This window comes from Callithrix jacchus, chromosome 13, assembly GCF_049354715.1.
Source record: "Callithrix jacchus isolate 240 chromosome 13, calJac240_pri, whole genome shotgun sequence".
Lineage (NCBI taxonomy): Eukaryota > Metazoa > Chordata > Mammalia > Primates > Cebidae > Callithrix > Callithrix jacchus.
Genome location: NC_133514.1, coordinates 40,454,229 through 40,478,077, shown reverse-complemented (window position 1 = coordinate 40,478,077; position 23,849 = coordinate 40,454,229). Strand labels below are relative to the sequence as shown.

General features: G+C 35.4%; 2 protein-coding genes across 6 annotated transcripts in view; both read right to left on the bottom strand.

Annotated features, from left to right (window-relative positions):
* Positions 1 to 23,849, bottom strand: part of LOC100399132 (disintegrin and metalloproteinase domain-containing protein 18) — a 134,290-nt gene that overhangs the window by 66,356 nt on the left and 44,085 nt on the right. For all 5 annotated transcript variants that reach the window (XM_054243875.2, XM_035270358.3, XM_054243877.2 and 2 more), the window contains exons 13-14: positions 9,301 to 9,396; positions 4,965 to 5,163 (exon numbers count right to left, since the gene is read on the bottom strand). In XM_054243875.2, coding sequence (XP_054099850.2) covers positions 4,965 to 5,163; positions 9,301 to 9,396 — 295 coding nt within the window. The remainder of the gene's footprint in view (positions 1 to 4,964; positions 5,164 to 9,300; positions 9,397 to 23,849) is intronic.
* Positions 17,362 to 17,873, bottom strand: LOC128929437 (small nuclear ribonucleoprotein Sm D2). Its single transcript, XM_054243885.2, has one exon. It carries the CDS (start codon positions 17,810 to 17,812, stop codon positions 17,456 to 17,458), a length of 357 nt encoding a protein of 118 aa, XP_054099860.1. The 5' UTR covers positions 17,813 to 17,873; the 3' UTR covers positions 17,362 to 17,455.

The following is a 23,849-nucleotide window of genomic DNA, read 5'->3' as shown; positions in this document are numbered from 1 at the left end:
CATGTGAGATGGGCCTCCTAAATATAGCACACTGATGGGTCTTGATTCTTTATCCAATTTGCCATTCTGTGTCAAATGTTAGGGCATTTAGCCCATTTACATTTAAGGTTAATATTGTTATGTGTGAATTTGATCCTGCCATTTTGATACTAGCTGGTTGTTTTGCCCATTAGTTGATGCAGTTTCTTCATTTTGTTGATGGTCTTTACCATTTGGTATGTTTTCACAGTTGCTGGTACTGATTGTTCCTTTCCATGTTTAGTGCTTCCTTCAGAAACTCTTGTTTAAGACAGGCCTGGTGGTGATGAAATCTCTCAGCAATTGCTTGTTTGTTAAGGATTTTCTTTCTCCTTCACTTATGAAACTTTGTTTGGCTGGATATGAAATTCAAGGTTGAAAGTTCTTTTCTTTAAGGATTATGAATATTGGTCCCCACTGTCTTCTGGCTTGTAGGTTTTCTGTGGAGAGATCCGCTGTGAGTCTGATGGGCTTCCCTTTGTGAGTAACCCAACCTTTCTCTCTGGCTGCCCTTAGCATTTTTTCCATCATTTCAACCCTGGTGAATCTGAGGATTATGTGCCTTGGGGTTGCTCTTCTTGGGGAATATCTTTGTGGTGGTCTCTGTATTTCCTAGACTTGAATGGTGGCCTGGTTTGCTAGGTTGGGGAAGTTCTCCTGAATAATATCCTGAAGAGTGTTTTCCAGCTTTGAATCATTCTCTCTGTCGCATTCAGGTACACCTACTAAACGTAGATTAGGTCTTTTCACATAATCCCATATTTCTTGGAGGTTTGTTCATTTCTTTTCACTCTTTTTTCTCTGATCTTGCCTTCTCATTTTATTTCACTGAGTTGATCTTCAATCTCTGATATCCTTTTTTCTGCTTGATTGATTTCACTATTGTAATTTGTATATGCTTTGCAAAGTTCTTGTGCTGTGTTTTTCAGCTCCATCAAGTTGTTTATGTTCTTCTCTAAGCTGGTTATTCTAGATAGCATTTTGTCTAATCTTTTTTCAAAGTTTTTGTTTTTTTTTGCATTGGGTTAGAACATGTTCTTTTAGCTCAGAGAAGTTTATTATTAGCCTGCTTCTGTCAATTAATCAAACTCATTATCCACCTAGTTTTGTTCCCTTGTGGGTGAGGAGTTGTTATCCCTTGGTGAAGAAGAGGTGAAAAATCACCAAGAATCCCTTGGTGATTTCAGTCTTTTTGCGCTGGTTTCTTCCCATCTCCATGGATTTATCTATCTTTGGTCTTTGTTGTTGGTGATTTTTGGAGGCAGTCTCTGAGTGGATGTCCTTTCTGTTGATGTTGAAGGTATTTTTTTCTGTTGTTTTTTTTTTTTTCATTTTCTTTCTAACAGGCCCCTCTACTGCAGGACTGCTGGAGGTCCATTCCAGCAAATCATCTGTGGGGGCTGCAGAACAGCAAGGATTGCTGCCTGTTCCTTCCTTTGGTAGCTTTATCCCAGTAGGGTACTCATCAGATGTCAGCCAGATCTCTCCTGCATGAGATGTCTCATACAGGAGACATGGGCGTCAGGGTCATACAGGATATGTGGGGGTCATGGAGTCACTTGAGGAGGCAGTCTGTCTTGTATCAGAGCTCAAGTGCTATGCTGGGAGCTCCATTGCCCTTCAGAGATCCTGGGCAGGGACGTTTAAGTCTGCTGAAGTGGAACTCACAACTGTCCGTTTTCCCAGGTGCTCTGTCCTGGGAAAGTGAGGCTTGATTTATAAGTCCTTGATGAGCTGCTTTTTTTTCAGAGATGCCCTGTCCAGCAAGGAGGGAGTCCAGTCACAGTCTGCCTGCAGAGGACTTGCTGAGCTGTTGCAGGTTCCACCCAGCTGCTGTGTAAACTTCCTTGTGATTTTGTTTACACAGGCAATGTTAGAAATGCCTTGGTAAAGGTGGAGGCTCCTGCATCTCACTCCAGTTAGAATGGTGATCATTAAAAATCTGGAGACAACAGATACTAGAGAGGTTGTGGATAAATAGGAAAGTTTTATACTGTTGGTGGGAGTGTAAATTAGTTCAACCATTGTGAAAGACAGTGTGGCAATTCCTCAAGGATCTAGAAATAGAAATACCATTTGACCCAGCAATCCCATTACTGGGTATATACCCAAAGGATTATAAATCATTCTGTTATAAAGACACATGCACACATATGTTCACTGTGGCACTGTTTACAATAGCAGTCTTAGAACCAACCCAAATGCCCATCAGTGATAGACTGGGTAAAGAAAATGTGGCACATGTACACCATGGAATACTATGCAGCCATAAAAAAGGATGGGTTCATGTCCTTAGCAGGGATATGGATGAATCTGGAAACTATCATTCTTATGAAACTGACACAAGAACCGAAAACCAAACACCGCCTGTTCTCACTCATAAGTGGGTGTTGAACAGTAAGAACACATGGACAGAGGGAGGGGAACATCACACACTCGGGCCTGTCAGGGGGTGAGAGAGCTAGGGGGAGGGATAGCAGAAAGTGGAGGTATTGGGGAGGGACAACTTTAGGAGAAATACCTAATGTTGATGACAGGGGGATGGATGCAGCAAACCACCATAGCATGTGTATACCTATGTAACAATCCTACAAGATCTGCACATGTACCCCAGAACTTGAAGTATAACAAAAAAATTAAAAATGAGGGGCTCTTTATAAGTTAGTAGAGACCCTCTAGATTCACTTTGCTTTCAAATGCATGCTTTTTTGTTATATTTTCCTAAGTTAAATGGTATTTGGCAATAGCGGTTTAATGCCATTGTCCTTAGAGTTATTATTTGCCCCATAAATTTCACTTGTACCTAGTAATGTATTCTTTTTCAGAAGCATACTATCCCAGTCTGCCAAGAGAGTGTATTATCACTTCCACCAGTGATAAGGTGCTCATTGATAGCCTGGCAGAGAGTGATTGGATTTAAAAACTCATCTTTTAGACTATGCTTACTCATTCCACTCTCATTTCCAACTGTTAGTATTTGGGGCCTCTAGGAACTGATATTGAAATGAGGTACACTGTAAAGGCTATTTATTAAAGATCAGAATATTTGGAAGTGGGAAGGAAGCTGGTTGGAGTAGACGAGAAGTCATATTGTGATGCAAACCCAACAAGGTTTTGAACAAACTAGTAGGTAGTTGTGTGGTATAAATAACTTGCCAGTATGTGTTTACCTGCCAAAATAAGCAAGCTTTTTTATAAAAACCCCACCTCACATAATTGTTGCATGTGTCCTGGCCTGAGAATTGTGTGCCTTTGGGCAAAGAGTCTTTGCAGTTGAGACAAATTCTGATAGAGCTGATAGCTGAAGACTACTTGATGACAGATGCAGTATTTTCCTTATTCACTACACCTTAATTTTCTTTTAGCATTTTATTTTTATTTTTTTAATGCAAAGAGCATAGCTATAAGTTTTATATTTATTTTCTTTTACTGTGTTTTTCTCTTGGTTATAAGCTTCATGAGTACAATAATCATGTGACAATGTCCATCTGGTTGAATATCATAGGCTCTTTGCATATAGACACTCATTGTAAAATTTTGAATGAGTAAATCCACTTATATTTCAACATTTCTTTAAAAGTTAAAATTTACTTAATAAAAGAACACAAAATTAATGTAACTACTTGTTAGTTAACATGTCCTATATAATATACCTTAAATCGTCTACTTTTGCCCTATGGTTTTTGGTAACAAAAAAGTAAAAAGCTAAGTAAATGAATCAAAGAGAAAATGGGAGATGAATGAATTAATGGATGAACAAAACACTGCATCAGAAGATGACATTTTGATGCATTCATATTAGTTTTGTAGAGATCCCAGAACATGTAGGAAGAAATACACAACATTTTCCTAAACATCCTCTTGCAATCAGAACTCAAAAAGATATCATGTGTCAAGTAAATCAATTCTAGTTTGAAGGCTTTTTAAATTGAAAAATAAAAGAATAGATTGTAGACTCTCCTTAATGAAACTTACAGAAATTATTAATTTTACTTTTAAGAGATATTTTAAACCCTGTTAAAATAACAAGTAATATTATTCAAATAGAAATAAATATTTAAAAAACAAAAAACACATAAAAGTAGCATCCTAGGAACATAGCACACAGAAAATAGTACTGACTTGTGATTTAAGAAATCATAGTTTTGCAGCTTTTGTTGAATTTTGGTTGAAACTTATTATTCAAATAATTAGGAAGAAAAGATGGATCAGATACAACGTCATTTGGTACAAATTATATTCCTGAGCTTACCACTGGGCAAACAAGTGAACTTTGGTATACCACCTTTACTCAACTAGAAAATAATTATATTTATATGCATTTCTCTGGGTAATTTTGGTGTGTTTATATTTAATTCCTATAAAAATGCAAAATTATATTTTGATAGTATGAATAATTGCTCACTGGAAAAGCAAGTATATATATATATATATATACACAAAGTCTTATTAGAATTACTCTCAAAGCTGTTTGAAAAACAAAATATAAAAATGAATTTTGATTAGGTGGGTTGGGACCACCATTATCTTAGCAGTTATTCCTCAATTAGGAAATATAATTTTTTGAATAAAATTCACTCTGAGCATTGTAAGCTTCATGCCATTAAAATTAGATAATGAATGTGGGGAGTAATAGGAAATTATGTAAATTTTATAATCTACTGATTTACTATTTTAATTTTTACATAAATGATCAGCTATAGACATGGATTTTTGCCCAGATAGCTAAACATCAAAAACAAAAATCAAACTAAAATAAAAATAATGTGTGGTATTATTCTTGGAAAATCTCAGGCACTCTTAAAAAACTAGGCTTCTTTTAAAAAATTAATTTTTATTAATCTTGTGGTTCAGGTTCTTCCACTTCTAGAGTTGTGTGGTATATAATGTACTCTACAGAGAAATGCTAATTTAAGGTAAAAGAAATATAAAAGAAAGAGCAATACCTTTCCCAAATATCTTGGCACACTGGTTATCAGTAGTTTGACATTGTCCATTATAACAATAGGCAGTTCCCAACTTGCACAAATGGCCATTTATTGCATAAGTGTCAGGAACACAACTACTAGAGGTTCCATTGCAGTACTCTGTAAAATCACACTCTGGATCAATACTCTTTCTACATGGAGTGCCTGCTATTAACAACTGGGAGAAAAGGGGAAAATTAAATTATGTTCTGTAAATCACTTTTCTCAATTGCTTAGTCAAAAGATTTATCACATAAAATGTTTCTAATTATTGACATTTGAGGGAACACCAGAGTTCCCAAGTTCATGAGTTTGCCAAAAATAAATAAATAAAATTAAATACAGTATTCATTGTGAAGCTCAGATAAAACTATTTCGAAGACACATAAGAATTCCTTTTGACAGTGAATTTGCAGCTGCTCACCTCCTTTGTGCTCTACATTTTGAGACAAGCTGACTCAGACAGCATTAGAAAAAAACTAAACGGATTAAACATACCTGTTTCTTGTATTTATTTATAGGAACACTGTCTCTACTTTTTTGTTCTTGGAGAGACTCAGGAGTCAAACTTCCTTGTTTTAGTTATTGTCTCTGACTGTTACTATCTTATTTGTATGAGTGAGAAACACAAACTCTCTGTTTTATTTTTGTAAACTTATATTAAAAAAACAAATTCTCATAGAGTTCTTATTGAACTGAACTAATGGAAAAATTTCTTAGAACAATGCATAGTAAACAGTTTACTTTTGCTCAGGCTGGAGTGAAGTGGCATGATCTTTGCTCACTGTAACTTTCATCCCGGAGCTCAAGCAATTCTCCTGCCTCAGCCTCCCGAGTAGCTGAGATTATAGGTGCCTGCTACCATGCCTGGCTAATTTTTGTACTTTTAGTAGAGGTAGGGTTTCCATGTTAGCCAGGCTGGTCTCGAATTCCTGACCTCAGGTGATCCACTTGTCTCAGCTTCCCAAAGTGCTGGAATTGTAGGTGTGAGCCACCATGCCTGTCCTCATTTTTATACATTTATTATTCTCTGAGAGCGTAAAGGCCTCCTTGCATCACTCAGATGAGGTGTACAGTTATTGTCAATATTTTGCAGTGGCCTGACCTATTCAGTTGCCATCCATAATGAAGTTCACCATGTTGAAATGCTGCCCTGCTATATATGTTGATAACACACACACACACACACCAATCCAGTTTAATGGAATTAATACTTGATATAGTTTGGCTGTGTTCACACCCAAATCTAATCTTGAATTGTAGCTCCCATAATTCCTACATGTGGTGGGAGGGGCCTGGTGGGAGATAAGTGAATCATGGATGCAGGTATTGAAAAGGTCTCACAAGATCTGATGGTTTTATACAAAAAAAAAGTTTCCCTGCACAATCTCTCTTATCTTGTCTGCCGCCATATGAGATGTGCCTTTCACCTTCTGCTATGATTGTGAGACCTCCCCAGACTTGAGGAACTGTGAGTCCATGAAACCTCTTTCTTTTGTAAATTGCCCAGTCTTAGGTATGTGTTTATCAGCAGCATGAAAATGGACTAATACAATGATTAATAATGAAACAAAGATGTATAATAAATAAATGAAGTGGCAACTTAAAAGTGATGAAATTTTAAAAAACGTATTCAATTTAAAATTCTATACCTTGTAAATATATATCTCAAAAACAAATGAAACATGAAGACTTTCCTAGACAAAAAATAACTGAGGAAGCAGGCATGGTGGCTGTTATCCCAGCACTTTGGGAGGCCTAAGTGGGTAGATTCCTTGAGCTCAGGAGTTCAAGAACAGCCTGGGAAACATGGTGAAATATCCCATCTCTACCAAAAAAAATACAAAAATTAGGTGGGCATGGTGATTTGTGCCTGTAGTCTTAGCTATTTGGGAGGCTAAGGTGAGAGGATGGCTTGAGTCCAGGAGATAGAGGTTGCAGCTAGCAGAGATAGTGCCACTGCACTCCAGCCTGGGCAGCAGAGCCAGACCCTGTCTCAAACAAACAAAAAAATAACTGAGATAATTTATTTTCAAAGGACATAAATTGCAAGAAAAGTAAAGGGAGGTCTTCAGGTACAAGAAACATGATCATAAACAGAAATCTGCAAAATGAAGTAGAGCTCTGAAAGGAACAATTTATGTTAATTAATTTAAATTCTTTTTTCTTATTTTATTTACTCTAAAAGATTAGACTATATACAGCAAAAATAGTAACAATTTAACAAAAAATATATTTTGTTTTTATAGTATATGTTCATGTTCTATTAGAATTATTCACTACACATGAAATGAGATATGAAATTAGCCTGATTAATAATTTATAAAGCAATGATGGCTAATCGGTAATTTATAATCAATAATTTGTATGTATCAATGATTTAAATAATTTTAAAAGGTATAAATAAGTAGCAACGATAAAATAAAACTACAATTTTATAGTTTTAGAGTTTACAAAGCAACTATAAGTCTCATAAGTGTCTTGTGGGAATTCAAGATAGTATAGTTGTTTGAAAGGTCATTTTTCAATTTCCTATAAAGTTCCATATTTACTATTAGATCCAGCAACCCCACTCCTAGGTATCCAGCTAAGTGAAATGAAACATGATGTTTGTACACAAATGTGCTTATGAATATTATTTATGGTAGCCATATTTTCATCACCAAAAGTGGAAAACAGCCAAAATAGCTCTCAACTGGAAAATGAATTAAGGTACTGTGCAATATCCTTACAATACTTGCAATACTTTTAATATACAGCCACTATAAAGGAATGACCAGTTAATAAAGTTAAGAGCATGAATGAATCTATACATTATGCGAAGACCCTAATTCACATTTGTATATATTGTATGATTCAATTTATGTGATAGTTTTGCAAAAGCAAAATTACAGCTTCAGAAAACAGATCAGTGTTGATCAGGGGCTGCAGGTGGAGTCTTGAATTGAGTAGAAAGAGGCACAGGGAAATTTGGGAGGGGAGTGATGACATCGCCTACTCGTAATTGTGATGCTAGTTATAAGCTTCAATATGTTTCTTCTGACACTTTGGAATATTCACTAACAGAATTTTAGTATATTATGTTATACACTAATAGCTGAATTCAACAAAAAGAATACATAGCATATTTACATAGAGGTGATTTACTAGAATTGGAATAATAAAATATCTTGCATTAAGGAACTTGTTTTTTATCCACATGTGTGTCTTGGACATAATATTATATTACTGCATGAATATTTAGCCCATATTTATTAACACTTGTACAATACATAATAATTTATGTAACCATTCCAATATCAAAAAATACTGTTTGTTTCAATCATATGTGTATGATTTGCATTTCAGTTATCAATGAGTGTGAGTTACTTTTTAAATTCTTTTTTCTTCTTTTATTTACTCTAAAAGTGTGAGTTATTATACACATTTTATATGCTGCACATTTTGTCTGCTATTCATGTTACACTTTTTCCAAAATCATGTATCATTTATTTGACATTATAATTTATTTAATAAAAATAAATTATAGTTTATTTTTATTTAATAAAATAATTTATAATTTATTACAAATTTATAATTATAATTTATTTAATAAAAATAAAAAGTTATAATTTATTTAATAAAAATAAAAAGTTAATAACCTTTTGGATATAGCAATGTGTGCTTTTTCTCCCCTTTATCTGATAATTTAGAATATGGTGAACTTTGTGATTTTATCACTAAAAAATAGAGTCATCACTCAGAATCCATGGGCATTTTGTTCCAGGAACTTACAGATATTACATTCATGGACACTCAAGTCCTTTATATAAAATCCTGTAATATTTGCATATGACTTATGCACATCTCATATATTTTTATCTCTATACTACTTATATTATCTAATACAATATAAATGCTATGTAAATATTTATACTGTATTGTTTAGGCAATAAGACAAAAATAAAAACAAACTGTAACATATCCTTACAATATTTGTACTACTATTCAGCAACTAAAAAAGGAATGATTTGCTAATATACACCACAACATGAATACATCTCAAATGCATCTGGCTAATGTGCCTAATTTATGTTTGCACATATTGAGTGATTCTATGTATAGAATCCATGCAGATAGTAACTGTAAGGGTACCTGTCTGAGATGACTTTTATATTTTATAGCAATTTTCCTTTAAATGTGTATGTTCATGTACTCTATATTTAATTTCACTGAATTTCTTATATATTCTTTTTATTTATCGTGCATTTATTCAGTTAATATAGACTTCTCTTACCACAGTTTAATTTCCTTTTAATAAATATTGATAACTTACCTCACACTTTGATGTACAACATGGTCCAGAACCACATTTTACTGAGTTCTTCAGTTTACATGTGTTATAATCACAGCACTTCTTAAACTGGCATTCCTAAAATTTTACAGGAAGAAATATTACTACAGGTCATCCACTTAAGAACTCTTGTTTCTTTTTTTTTTTTTTAATTTTTTATTGCATTTTAGGTTTGGGGGTACATGTGCAGAACATGCAAGACAGTTGCATAGGTACACACATGGCAGTGTGTTTTGCTTCCTTTCTCCCCTTCACCCACATTTGGCATTTCTCCCCAGGCTCCCCCTCCCACTGGCCCTCCCCTTTTCCCCCCAATAGACCCCAGTGTTTAGTACTCCCCTCTCTGTGTTCATGTGTTCTCATTTTTCATCACCCGCCTATGAGTGAGAATATGCGGTGTTTCATTTTCTGTTCTTGTGTCAGTTTGCTGAGAATGATGTTCTCCAGATTCATCCATGTCCCTACAAACGACACAAACTCATCATTTCTGATTGCTGCATAATATTCCATAGTGTATATGTGCCACATTTTCCCAATCCAGTCTATCATCGATGGGCATTTTGGTTGATTCCAGGTCTTTGCTATTGTAAACAGTGCTGCAATGAACATTCGTGTGCATGTGTCCTTATAGTAGAATGATTTATAGTCCTTTGGATATATACCCAGTAATGGGATTGCTGGGTCAAATGGAATTTCTATTTCTAAGGCCTTGAGGAATCACCACACTGTCTTCCACAATGGTTGAACTAATTTACACTCCCACCAACAGTGTAAAAGTGTTCCTTTTTCTCCACATCCTCTCCAGCATCTGTTGTCTCCAGATTTTTTAATGATCACCATTCTAACTGGCATGAGATGGTATCTCAATGTGGTTTTGATTTGCATCTCTCTGATGACCAGTGACGATGAGCATTTTTTCATATGATTGTTGGCCTCATATATGTCTTCTTTTGTAAAGTGTCTGTTCATATCCTTTGCCCACTTTTGAATGGGCTTGTTTGTTTTTTTTCTGTAAATCTGTTTGAGTTCTTTGTAAATTCTGGATATCAGCCCTTTGTCAGATGGGTAAACTGCAAAAATTTTTTCCCATTCTTTTGGTTGCCGATTCACTCTAGTGACTGTTTCTTTTGTCGTGCAGAAACTGTGGAGTTTGATTAGGTCCCATTTGTCTATTTTGGCCTTTGTTGCCAATGCTTTTGGTGTTTTGTTCATGAAGTCCTTGCCTACTCCTATGTCTTGGGTGGTTTTGCCTAGATTTTCCTCTAGGGTTTTTATGGTGCCAGGTCTTATGTTTAAGTCTTTAATCCATCTGGAGTAATTTTAGTGTAAGGTGTCAGGATGGGGTCCAGTTTCTGCTTTCTGCACATGGCTAGCCAGTTTTCCCAACACCATTTGGTGAACAGGGAATCCTTTCCCCATTGCTTGTTTTTGTCAGGTTTATCAAAGATTGTATGGTTGTAGATATGTTGTGTTGCCTCCGATGCCTCTGTTTTGTTCCATTGGTCTATATCTCTGTTTTGGTACCAGTACCATGCTGTTTTGATTACTGTAGCCTTGTAGTATAGATTGAAATCCGGTAGTGTGATGCCCCCCCGCTGTGTTCTTTTTGCTTAGAATTGACTTGGCTATGCGGGCTCTTTTTTGGTTCCATATGAAGTTCATGGTGGTTTTTTCCAGTTCTGTGAAGAAAGTCAATGGTAGCTTGATGGTTATAGCACTGATTCTGTAAATTACTTTGGGCAGTATAGCCATTTTTACGATATTAATTCTTCCTAACCATGAACATGGAATATTTCTCCATCTGTGTCCTCTCTGATTTCGTTGAGCAGTGGTTTGTAGTTCTCCTTGAAGAGGTCCCTTACGTTCCTTGTGAGTTGTATTCCAAAGTATTTTATTCTTTTTGTAGCAATTGTGAATGGCAGTTCGTTCTTGATTTTGCTTTCTTTAAGTCTGTTATTGGTGTAGAGGAAGGCTTGTGATTTTCGCACATTGATTTTATATCCTGAGACTTTGCTGAAGTTGCTTATCAGTTTCAGGAGTTTTTGGGCTGAGGCGATGGGGTCTTCTAGGTATACTATCATGTCGTCTGCAAATAGAGACAATTTGGCTTCCACCTTTCCTATTTGAATACCCTTTATTTCTTTTTCTTGCCTGATTGCTCTGGCTAGAACTTCCAGTACTATATTGAATAGGTGTGGTGAAAGAGGGCATCCTTGTCTAGTGCCGATTTCAAAGGGAATGCTTCCAGTCTTTGCCCACTCAGTCTGATATTGGCTGTTGGTTTGTCATAAATAGCTTTTATTACTTTGAGATACGTTCCATCGATACCGAGTTTATTGAGGGTTTTTAGCATAAAGGCCTGTTGAATTTTGTCAAATGCCTTCTCTGCATCAATTGAGATAATCATGTGGTTTTTGTTTTTGGTTCTGTTTATGTGGTGAGAACTCTTGTTTCTTAATCTCAATTTCAATTTAGTATTCAGTTGTGTTCAAACTAGTAATTATATGGTATAATTGTATAATTTTAATAAAGCTTTACTGCTTTACCATTTCTTTTTTCTCTTCTTTCTTTCTTCCTTTTTTTTTTTTTTTAACAGGATGTCACTCTTTTCCCCAGGCTGCAATGCAGTGGTATGATCATGGCCCACTGCAGCCTCAACCTCTGAGACCCAGGTGATCCTCCCACCTCATCCTCCTGAGTCGCTGGGACCAGAGGTGCAAGCAATCATACCCAGATGTATTTTTTTTTTCTTTTTGTAGAGATTAGGTATCACTCTCTTGTCCAGGCTGGTCTCAAACTCCTTAGTTCAAGCAATCATCCTGCCTCAGCCTCACAAAGTGCTAGGATTATAGGAGATATGCACCATGCCAGACCCTATTTTACTATTTCAAGAATAGCCACAGGTACGTGCAAGTGCAAGAACTACAGAAATAAAATCTAAACTAGCAGTTGGTCAGCAATATCTATTAGCTAAAATATTTGATAATTAACTCATAGGTTACCAACACCAAAATATATCCTTGGGGGAATAAAAAGGTGGTTTTTATGAGAAACAAATGTTTCTCAATAGTTTCATGGGTGATTTGTTTACTAAGGATTCCAACTGTAAATAAAGTTAGATTCTATGCACATAAACCAATAAATCTAGAAGAAATTGATAAATTCCTAGATATTTACACCTGCCCAAGATTAAACCAGGAAGAATTTGAATCTCTGAGCAGACCAGCAAAGAGGTCTGAAGTTGAGGCAGCAATTAATAGCCTGCCAACCAAAAAAAGTCCATGTCCAGATGGGTTCACAGCTGAATTCTATCAGATATACAAAGAGGAGCTGGTACCATTCCATCTGAAACTATTCCAAACAATACAAAAAGAGGGAATTCTTCCTAACTCATTTTATGAGACCAACATTATCCTGATACCAAAGCCTGGCAGAGACACAACTAAAAAGAAAACTTCAGGCCAATATCCATAATGAACACTGATGCAAAAATCTTCAATAAAATGCTGGCAAACTGAATCCAACAGCACATCAAACAGTTTATCCATCATGATTAATTCAGCTTCATCCTGGGAATTCAAGGCTGGTTCAACATACACAAATCTATAAATGTAATCCAGCACATAAACAGAACCAAAGACAAAAACCACACGATTATCTCAATAGATGCTGAGAAGACCTTCAACAAAATTCAACAGCCCTTTATGCTAAAAACTCTTAGTAAACTAGGTATCAGTGGAACGTATCTCAAAATAATAAAAGCTATTTACGACAAACCCACAGCCAGTATCATACTGAATGGGCAAAAACTGGAAGCATTCCCTTTGAAAACCAGCATAAGATAAGTGTGCCCTCTCCCACCATGTAACATAGTATTTGAAGTTCTAGCCAGAGAAATTAGGCAAGAAAAGGAAAAAGAAAGGTATTCAATTAGGAAAGGAGGAAGTCAAATTTTCTCTATTTGCAGATGACATAATTGTATATTTAGAATACCCCATGGTCTTAGCCCAAAATCTCCTTAAGCTGATAAGCAACTTCAGCAAAGTCTCAGGATTCAAAATCAATGTGCAAGAACCACAAGTATTCCTATACACCAATAACAGACAAACAGAGAGCCAAATCATGAGTGAACTCCCATTGACAACTGCTACAAAGACTATAAAATATCTAGGAATACAAACATGAAGGATCTCTTCAAGGAGAGCTACAAACCACTGCTCAAGGAAATAAGAGAGGACAAAACAGATCAAAAACATGCCATGCTTATGGTTAAGAAGAATCAATATCATGAAAATGGCCATATTTCCCCAATTAATTTATAGATTCAATGCTATCCCCATCAAGCCACCACTGACCTTCTTCACAGAACTGGAAAAAAACCACCTTAAACTTCATATGGAACCAAAAAAGAGCCTGTATAGCCAAGACAATTCTAAGCAAAAAGAACAAAGCTAGAGGCATCATACTAACTGACGTCAAACTATACTACAAGGTTACAGTAATATGGAACAGAACAGAGGCCTTGGAAGTAATGCCACACATCTACAACCATCTGATCTTTGTCGAAATTGACAAAAACAAGCAATGAGGAAAGGATTCCCTGTTTAATAAATGGAGTTAAGAAAACTGTCTAGCCATATGCAGAAAGATGAAACTGGACCCCTTCCTTATACTTTACACAAAAATTAACTCCAGATGGATTAAAGATAGAAACATAAGACCTAACACCATACATACCCTAGAAGAAAACCTAGGCAATACCATTCAGGACATAGGTATAGGCAAGGACCTCATAAGTAAAACACCAAAAGCAATAGCAACAAAAGCCAAAATAGACAAATGAGATTTAATTGAACTTTAGAGCTACTGCACAGCAAAAAAAGCAATCAGTAGAGTCTACAGGCAACCAACAGAATTGGAAAAAACTTTCAGAAGCTACCCATCTGACAAAGGGCTAATATCCAGAAGCTACAAAGAACTAAAGCAGATTTACAAGAAAAAAACAAATAACTCCATCAAAAATTGGGCAAAGGACATGAACAGATACTTTTCAAAAGAAGACATTTATGCAGCCAACAAACATATGAAAAAAAGTTCATCATCACTGGTCATTAGAGAAATGCAAATCAAAACCACATTGAAATACCACCTCAAGCCAGTTAGAATGGCAATCATTAAAAAATCAGGAGACGGGCCCCGTGCAGTGGCTCACGCCTGTAATCCCAGCACTTTGGGAGGCTGAGGTGGGTGGATCGCGAGGTCAAGAAATCGAGACCATCTGGTCAACATAATGAAACCCCGTCTCTACTAAAAAAAATACAAAAAATTAGCTGGGCATGGTGGCACATGCCTGTAGTCCCAGCTACTTGAGAGAATGAGGCTGGAGAATTGCTGGAACCCAGGAGGCGGAGTTTGCGGTGAGCCGAGTTCACACCATTGCACTCCAGCCTAGGTAACAAGAGCGAAACTCCGTCTCAAAAAAAAAAAAATCAGGAAACGACAGATGCTGGAGAGGATGTGGAGAAATAGGAACACCTTTACACTATTGGTGTGAGTGTCAATTAGTATGACCATTGTGGAAGACTATGTAGCCATAAAAAACGATGAGTTCATGTGCTTTGCAGGGACATGGATGAATCTGTAAACCATCATTCTCAGCAAACAGACACAAGAACAGAAAACCAAACACCATGTGTTCTCACTAATAGGTGGGTGCTGGACAATGAGAACACACGGACACAAGGAGGGGAGCATCACAAACTGGAACTGTGGGGGATTGGGGGCTACTGGAGAGTTAGTGGGGGGTGGGGAGGTTAGGAAGGGATATCATTGGAAGAAATGCATAGCAGGAGAGGAGTGATTGCTTTCCCTCTTCCCATTAGATAATAGAAATAGATTTTATATGATATCCAGTTGTCTTTTCTTTTTTCTGTATGTTTATAATGTCTTTGCAGTCTGTAATAGGTCTGTTAAAGGTGCCTATCAATTTGAGTAATTTGTTATATTCGTGTTTCTTTAGGACTATTGAGTTTTATGTATTGATTATCAAGACCTTCTCCATGCCAAGAGTCTAAAACAATATCAGTACTTTTTTCTTATATTTTATTGCTAATTTTAAGGCTGACAGTCTTAATTTTTGTAAAATGTATTCCTCTATTGAACAAATGCTGTGGAACATTTGTTCAAATATAACCCATCATTATATATTCAAACACATGTAGAAATAAGGTACATGCATCCACACATGTATGTGCGAGTGGGTACACAAAACAGAGCTTTCATTTGTGTAAAATGGTGGATATTTATGAAAATACATGTATCAATGCCCTTTCAACAAAGACTACCTAGAACATATCTGTAATGTTAAAAATTAGGCTTAGTGCTTGATGCAGTGAAGAACACACACCACCAGGCACTGTGGAATACTTTAGTAGGAGGGTTTAATGGTAAGATCTGGGGTATTCTGAATATACTGAAGAGTCATTCCTTACCCACTGATACAAATGACATATTACTATCAAGATAATTACAGTATCTTACATTTATTCAATCAACAAGTGTTTATTGAGCATGTGATATTTGCCAGACACTATTCTATGTATAGTTGATACAATAATGATTAAAATACGGACTATCTCTTTCATTTTCCTTATTGTTTATTCTTTTGCCAATACCATATCTCATTAATCACAGCATTTTTTAGATGGTTATTGTTCTAAATTATTAAGGGTATTTGGTTAGTTTTTATTTGCTGATGAAATTTAGAACCCGCTTTTGTAGAAAAATAGTTCAATTTAGGGCGGCATTTATGGAGACTTAATAGAGATTTAATTGGATGTAGTTTGACATTAAGCATTCCCATTCCAAAAAAAAAAAAAACAGTTTTTATTCACATCTGGTGTATGTGTGTGTGTGTTTGACAAAGAATATAACTTTATTTTTATTTTTTAATTGCACTTTAATTTCTGGAGTATATGTGCAGATCATGCAGGATTGTTGTATAAGTACATATGTGGCAAGGTGGTTTGCTGCCTTCAACCCCTCAATCACCTATATCTGGTATATCTCCCCACGTTATCCCTCCCCATTCTCCCCACCCCCACTATCCCTCCTTTAGCACCCCCCAAGTGATTGCAGTGTGTGATACTCCTTTCCCTGTGTACACGTGTTCTCATTGTTCAACACCCACCTATGAGAACATGTGGTGTTTGATTTTCTGTTCTTGTGTCAGTTTGCTGAGAATGATGGTTTCCAGATTCATCCATGTCCCTATGAAGGATACGAACTCATCACTTTTTATGGCTGCATAGTGTTCCATGGTGTATGTGGGCCACATTTTCTTTATCCAGTCTATAGTTGATGGGTGTTTGGATTGGTTCCAAGTCTTCACTACTGTAAACATCACTGTAATGAACATATGTGTGCATGTGTCTTTATAATAGAATGATTCTTTAGGTATATATCCAGTAACAGGATTGCGGAGTTGAATGGTATTTCTATTTCTAGGTTCTTGAGGAATTGCCACACTGTCTTCCACAATGGCTGAACTAATTTACACTCCCACCAAGGGTGTAAAAGTGTTCCTATTTCTCCACATACTCTCCAGCTTCTGTTGTCTCCTGATTTTTTAATGATTGCCATTCTAATTGGTATGAGATGGTGTCTCAATGTGGGTTTGATTTTTGCATTTCTCTAATGACCAGTGATGGTGAGCATTTTTTCATATGTTTGATGGCCTCATAGATGTCTTCTTTTGTAAAGTGTCTGTTCATATCCATTGCCCACTTTTGAATAAGTTTATTTGTTTTCTTGTAAATCTGTTTTAGTTTTTCGGGTAGATTGCAAAATTTTTTTCCTATTCTGTTGTTTCTTTTGCTGTATGGAAGCTCTGGAATTTAGTTAGGTCCCATAACTTTAGTTGCCATTGCTTTTGGTGTTTTAGCCATGAAGTACTTGCTTATGCCTATGTCCTGAATGTCTTTGTTTAGGTTTTCTTCTAAGGTTTTTATGATGTTAGGTTTTTTTTTTTTTTTTCCACTAGAAAAAAACACAGAGCTTTATTATTCTCAACATCAGCGGCAGCGGTCTCTGTAGGACAGGGGAGTGAGTTCTGTTGACTGACAGGGATAGGTGGCTCCTACTTGCCGGCGATAAGCGGATTCCTCAGGACCACGATGACCGAGTCCCCACGCAGGAACATCTTGGAGATGTAGCGGTCTTTGTTGACCGGCTTGGACTTCTTCTTGCCCTTGCCGCTCTTGGGTACCTCAGTCCACATCTCCTTCACGTTCTCCAGCACCATGTTGCAGTGCCTGTCAAAGGCCTTCACGCGGCCCAGGAGTTTCTTATTGTTGCGGCAGTTGATGAGCACTTGGGTGTTGTTCTTGACGGACTGCGTGAGCACAGAGAGTGGACCCGTGTTAAATTCCTCCTCCTCTCGCTTCTGCAGCTCCTCTGGGGTCATCTCACTCTTGGGCTTGTTGAGGAGGCTCATGTTGGTGGCTAAGCTCTCGGTTCACTCCGGTTTCCTCCGCGTTGCTGCTGCCTGAGGAGAGACGATGCTAGGTCTTATATTTAAGTCTGTAATCCATTTGGAATTAATTTTAGTGTAAGGTGTCAGGAAGGGATCCAGTTTCTACTTTCTGCACATTGCTATTCAGTTTTCCCAACACCATTTATTAAACAGGGAATCCTTTCCCATTGCTTGTTTCTGTCATGTTTGTCAAAGATCAGATGATTGCAGATGTGTGGTGTTGCTTCTGAGGCCTCTGTTCTGTTCTGTTTTGGTACCAGTACCATACTATTTTGATCACTGTGGACTTGTAGTATAGTTTGAAGTCAGGTAGTGTGATGCCTCCAGTTTTGTTCTTTTTGCTTAGAATTGTTTTGGCTATGCGGGCTCTCTTTCAGTTCCACATGAACTTTGAAGTCGTTTTTTCCAGTTCTGTGAAGAAAGTCATTGGTAGCTTGATGGGGATAGTGTTGAATCTATAAATTACTTTGGGCAGTATGACCATTTTTGCAATATTGATTCTTCCCAACCATGAGCATGGAATTTTTTTTTCATCTGTTTATGTCCTCTCTTATTTCTTTGAGCAGTGGTTTGTAGTTCTCCTTGAAGAGAAGATGATGGGGTCTTCTAAATATGCAATCATGTCCTCTGAAAATAAAGACAGTTTGAATTCTTCTTTTTCCTGATTGAATACCCTTTATTTTTCTTTCCTGATTGCTCTGGCAAGAACTTTCAATACTATATTAAATAGGAGTGGTGAGAGATGGCATCCTTGTCTTGTGTCAGATAACATAGGGAATGCTTTCAGCTTTTGCCCATTCAGTATGATATTGGCTGTTGGTTTGTTGTAATAACTTTGATTATTTTGTGATACATTTCATCAATGCCTAGTTTATTGAGGGTTTTTAGCATAAAGGGCTGTTGAATTTTGTCGAAGGCCTTTTCTGCATCTATTGAGATGATCATGTGGTTTTTGCGTTTGGTTCTGTTTATGTGATGGATTATATCTATAGACTTGAGTATGTTGAACCATCCTTGCATCCCTAGGATGAAGCCTACTTGATTGTGATGAATAAGCTTTTTGATTTGCTGTTGCATTCGGTTTGCCAATGTTTTATTTAAGATTTTTGTGTTGATGTTCATCATGGATATTGGCCTGAAATTTTCTTTTTTAGTTCAGTCTCTGCCCAGTTTTGGTATCAGGATGATGTTGGTCTTTTTATGAGTTGTGGAGGATTCCCTCTTTTTTATTGTTTGGAATAGTTTCAGGAGTGGTACCAGCTCCTCTTTGTCTGTCTGGTAGAATTTGGCTGCAAGCCTGTCTGGACTTGGACTTATTTTTGTTGGTAGACTATTAATTGCTGCCTCAACTTCAGCCCTTGTTATTGGTCTATTCACAGATTCAACTTCTTCCTGGTTTAGTCTTGGGAGAGTACAAGTGTCCAGGAATTCTTCCAGATTTACTGGTTTGTGTGCATTGAGTTGTTTGTAGTAATCTCTGATGGTAGTTTGTATTTCTGTGGAATTGGTGGTGATGTCCCCATTATCATTTTTTATTGCATCTATTTTATTCTTCCCTCTTTTTTTTTTATTAGTTTGGCTAGTGGTCTATCTATTTTGTTGATCTTTTGAAAATCCAGCTCCTGGATTTGTTGATTTTTTTAGGGTGTTTTGTGTCTCTATCTCCTTCAGTTCTGCTCTGAGGTTAGTTATTTCTTGTCTTCTGCTGGCTTTTGAGTTTTTTGTTCTTTTCAGCTTTGTCATGTCATTCAGCTCTTTTGAAGTATTTGAAATATTTATTTTAGAAAGTGTTTATTAACTTTTCTGTTATTTTACATAGTTTTAATTTTACTAGTATAGTAAATTGGCTTTTTTATTTTATGATTCATTGCATTTTTGGCAATACTATTACTGTTTCTTGTTGTTATTCACTCAAGGTGGTTGGCAAAATATTACAGAACATATTTAGGGAAAGTTACAGATTATAGTCTCAAACCATTTGGAATGCTAAAAGGTTTCATTGGGGCACTTCAAAGGCAACTGGTTGGTCCATTAAGTTAGGAGAAAATAGGGATGAGGCTTTTCCAGTTAAGTCTGTTTACCCCACATCCCTTTTTCTTTACTCTTAACTGTTTACTCATGTTAAGGTTGTGCTGGATGTCCCTCTCAGGGGAAATCAAAGGGGAATTACCTGTTAATGGTGTTTACTCTGGGCCCAGAACCTAAAGCTTTTATCATATAACCATGCTAATTAGCCACAAGTATGTTAACTTAGAACCTCTGTTGTAAAATATTAAGGGAAAAAATGTGTGGACAGACAGAGGGTCTGGGTCAACTGGTTGCATTTTGCCTTCTGAAAGCAGATAACGGCCATCCCTAGTCGAATTGAAACACTATAATGGTGTGAGAGTGCATTCATTCATCCATCATTGAGTCAGGGTCTGCAGGTCAGGCTTCCACAGATGGTGACCCATGTCTCAATTTCTCTCCCATTTTTATATTTAGCCTGATTCTGAATTCTCATTTGTTTTATTATTTTCATATTGTTTTATATTTTGTAGAAATTTTTGTGTTCAGTTAATAAATATGTTTCTTTTTTTTCAGTAAGTAATTCATTTCTGTGTTTTCAAAGTTGATGCATTCCAGTGTGATTATGGTCATTCTTACTTAATGTCAAATATGGTGGATATGCTTGTAATGACTCACTACTATGTATAAAATTTGGTAATTTATTGGCAGGAAGTTTCCTCAAATTGAGGATAAGTTCTCTTCCCAAGCATGTTTTTTTAAGGAAAGGGTATTTAGTTTTTTTCTCCATCAGTTGTGACAAGAATACATTTGTCTTAAAAATTGTTTAGTATAATCCTCTAATGGATACATTTACTTAGTTTGTGTTCCTCAGAGTAAACCTAAGTTGGTTAAGGTATTTTTATTTTGATTATTCTTCTGGATTTACTTGCTAATATTATAGAAATTTGCATCAATGTTTGTTAAACTAAACTTTGTGTGCATGTGTGTGTGTTGTTGAATTTTTCTTTACTACTGTCATGAGTTGAATATTGAGTCTTTATTGTCTATCAGTCAATTTGAATGGGAATTTTTCCAAATGTAGTTGAAAGATCTTAGGGGGTCTCAAAAATATTTTCAGTAGATCTCTGAAGTGAAAACATTTTTCTTAATAATACTTAGATGTTATTTGACTTTTCTATTGTGCTGGCATTTGCGTTGACCATGCAAATGCACGAGCAGATAAAACTGCTGAGGCCATAGAATAAATTAAATCTGATAGTCATTATATTATTCATGATCATGAACTCTAAAAAATCAAAACTGTCCTTGATAAAGCAATAAAACTAATTTGTTACTTTTTAACCCTCAAATACTTCTGAAGATTAGAAATACTCCATAGATGCTTTAAACCTTTGTTATATATTTTTGGTAATTTGTTAATATTTCAATAATTGTAACACTTCTGATGACTCTCATAAGTTAATACTTTAAATTTATATGATAAAATCAGCAATATTATGAAGACATTAGAATGTATTAATATCTTAAATATTCTCCATGTTTTAATGTTCTCTTTATCATTCCTAAATGTCCCTTACATGTTTCTTTAGTTTTACATAATAACTATGCCAAAGTTAATTCATCAATCTTTCCAGGGTCCCCAATACCACACATTTACATGATGATTAGCCAGAAATATTTATAGGACTTAAAAGGCAGTTTGATTCGCATAAAAGATTTATTACAACAGCAGAGCAAGAATACACATCTAGATTAGTAAGGGAAAATATATATCCTATAAAGTCTGGAAAATTCCTTACACAAATTTCATCTACCCAATTTAAGGGAAAGCATAATGAGCATGTTCCTTCTCCATTAGCAAAAAGGTAATATTGCATGTAATGCTTCTGCCCAGGGAAGCCCATTTGAGACTCAGCATTTTTATTTGAGCATGTTCATACTGGCATCCTGATCATGTACTTAAATGATCAGTCATAATAACCAAAATTCTCGATGAGGAATCAGGTGTCCATCATGAATTAAATTGTTCAACATCATAGTCTAGGAAAGCAAATCAACACTATCAACTATGGAACATTTAAAACTTCAAGTTCTGAGACCTGAACTGAAGGCCAACCTTACAAGCAGGTCTTTCTAAAGATGGCAACTTCGGGGCTGGTAGGGTAACTTTTTTGCACAATATTGGATTAATATTACACAGATTATAATGTTTGCATTTGCTATTATTGATTAAAATTATTACTTTGTTTATGCTTATATTTTCCTAATGACAGGACTAGAATATTCATATTATTCTTTTTTAAATAACTCTTTCATTACTTTCTTGTTAATTTTCTGTCTCATTGACATGTCCATTGTTGAAAGTGGAGAATTAAAATCCTCTCCTATTATTGTATGGCCATCTATTTCTCCCTTCATGTCCATTAATATATTCCTGATATATTTAGGTATTTTAGTATTGGTACATTTATAATTGTTATGTATTCTTGATGAATTGTACCATTAAGTAACGTCTTTTGTTGTCTCTTGTGACTGTTTCCAACTTGAAGTCTATTTATGTGTTGTTACTATAGCTGCCCCTTTTCTTTTTTGGTTACTATTTGCATGAAATATATTCTTCCATTCTTTTACTTTCAGCCTATGTGGATCCTTAAAGCTAAAGCTGATCTCCTGGATGAAGCATATCATTTAATCATTTAAAAAATTCCATTCAGTTACTCTGTGTCTTCTGATTCAATAATCTAATTCATTTATTTTCAAAGTAATTATTTATAGGCAAGAATTTACTACTGCCAAATTTTGTAGTTTATTTTTTTTTTTTTGCAGATCTTTTGTTCTTTGCTTTCTCTCTTGTTGTTTATCCTTGTGATTTGGTGATTTTCTTTTGTGTTAAGTTTTAATTTTTTTCTCGTTTGGGCACCTGCCATAGTTTTTTGCTTTGTGGTTATCATAAGACTTAAAAAAGATATCTTATAGATACAATAAATTATTTTATACTGATAATAACTTAACTTCAGTCACATACAAAAACTCAAGGCTTTACCCTTCCCCCAGTTTAAATGTCTTCAAAAATAAAGCATTTCGTTTCCTTCCCAGATGGATTTTCAGAGACAGTGTGTTTTAGGTTAATATTCAGGTTTATTATATTGTGGGAATACATGTTTATTTTCAGATTTTTTAAATAACTATTTTCAGCATGATCTAATGCATGACTGATTTTTAAAAGCACCCATGGAATTTTGAAAATTATGTATATTCTTTTATTCATTATAAAATTCCCTTGCTATTAGATTGTGCTTTTTGGTGACTGTTGTTATACATTATCTGATAATTGATTAGTTGTTTGATAGCCTGAAAGAGGTATATTAAAGGCTTATAGGCTATGGATATGTACATATTCAATGTACTTTGTTTTATATATTTCAGAGGCACTTCGTTGATTATATTAAGTTGAATATCTTGTTCATCTTCTTAGTTTTAACACTTTTAGTCATTGCTATTGCTTTTATACAGTTTAATGTTTATAATTTGATTTTCTTTCATAATATGTCACACACATACTTGCTTTTTGTAGTATTTGCTTTTTAAAATTATTCGTTTCAATGCCAGGGAATCCTTAGAAAATATGTTTGAAAATTGAGAATTTCTAGGCCATTTTTCATGTAAAAATCTAATCAATTCTTTAACTTGAAGAATCAGTATTAAATTGTCTCAAATTTCCCTGAGGCATTCTATATTAACTTAGATATTTTCATTCCCCAAAACTATTTTAAATGTTTTATAGCAAGAGCTCAAGTTGGAAATATGAAGTGTTCATTACATTTATTATTCATATTGTTCTCAATTTTGAAAATACAATATTTTAAAATGTTGATTAGAGAATATTTGAAATGCTCCTCTCCGCAATTCAAATAAGAAAAATTGTAATAGAACATCTGCCCACCAACATTCAGGTTATAATGAAGATGGGCATGTAAGGTACTCTTCA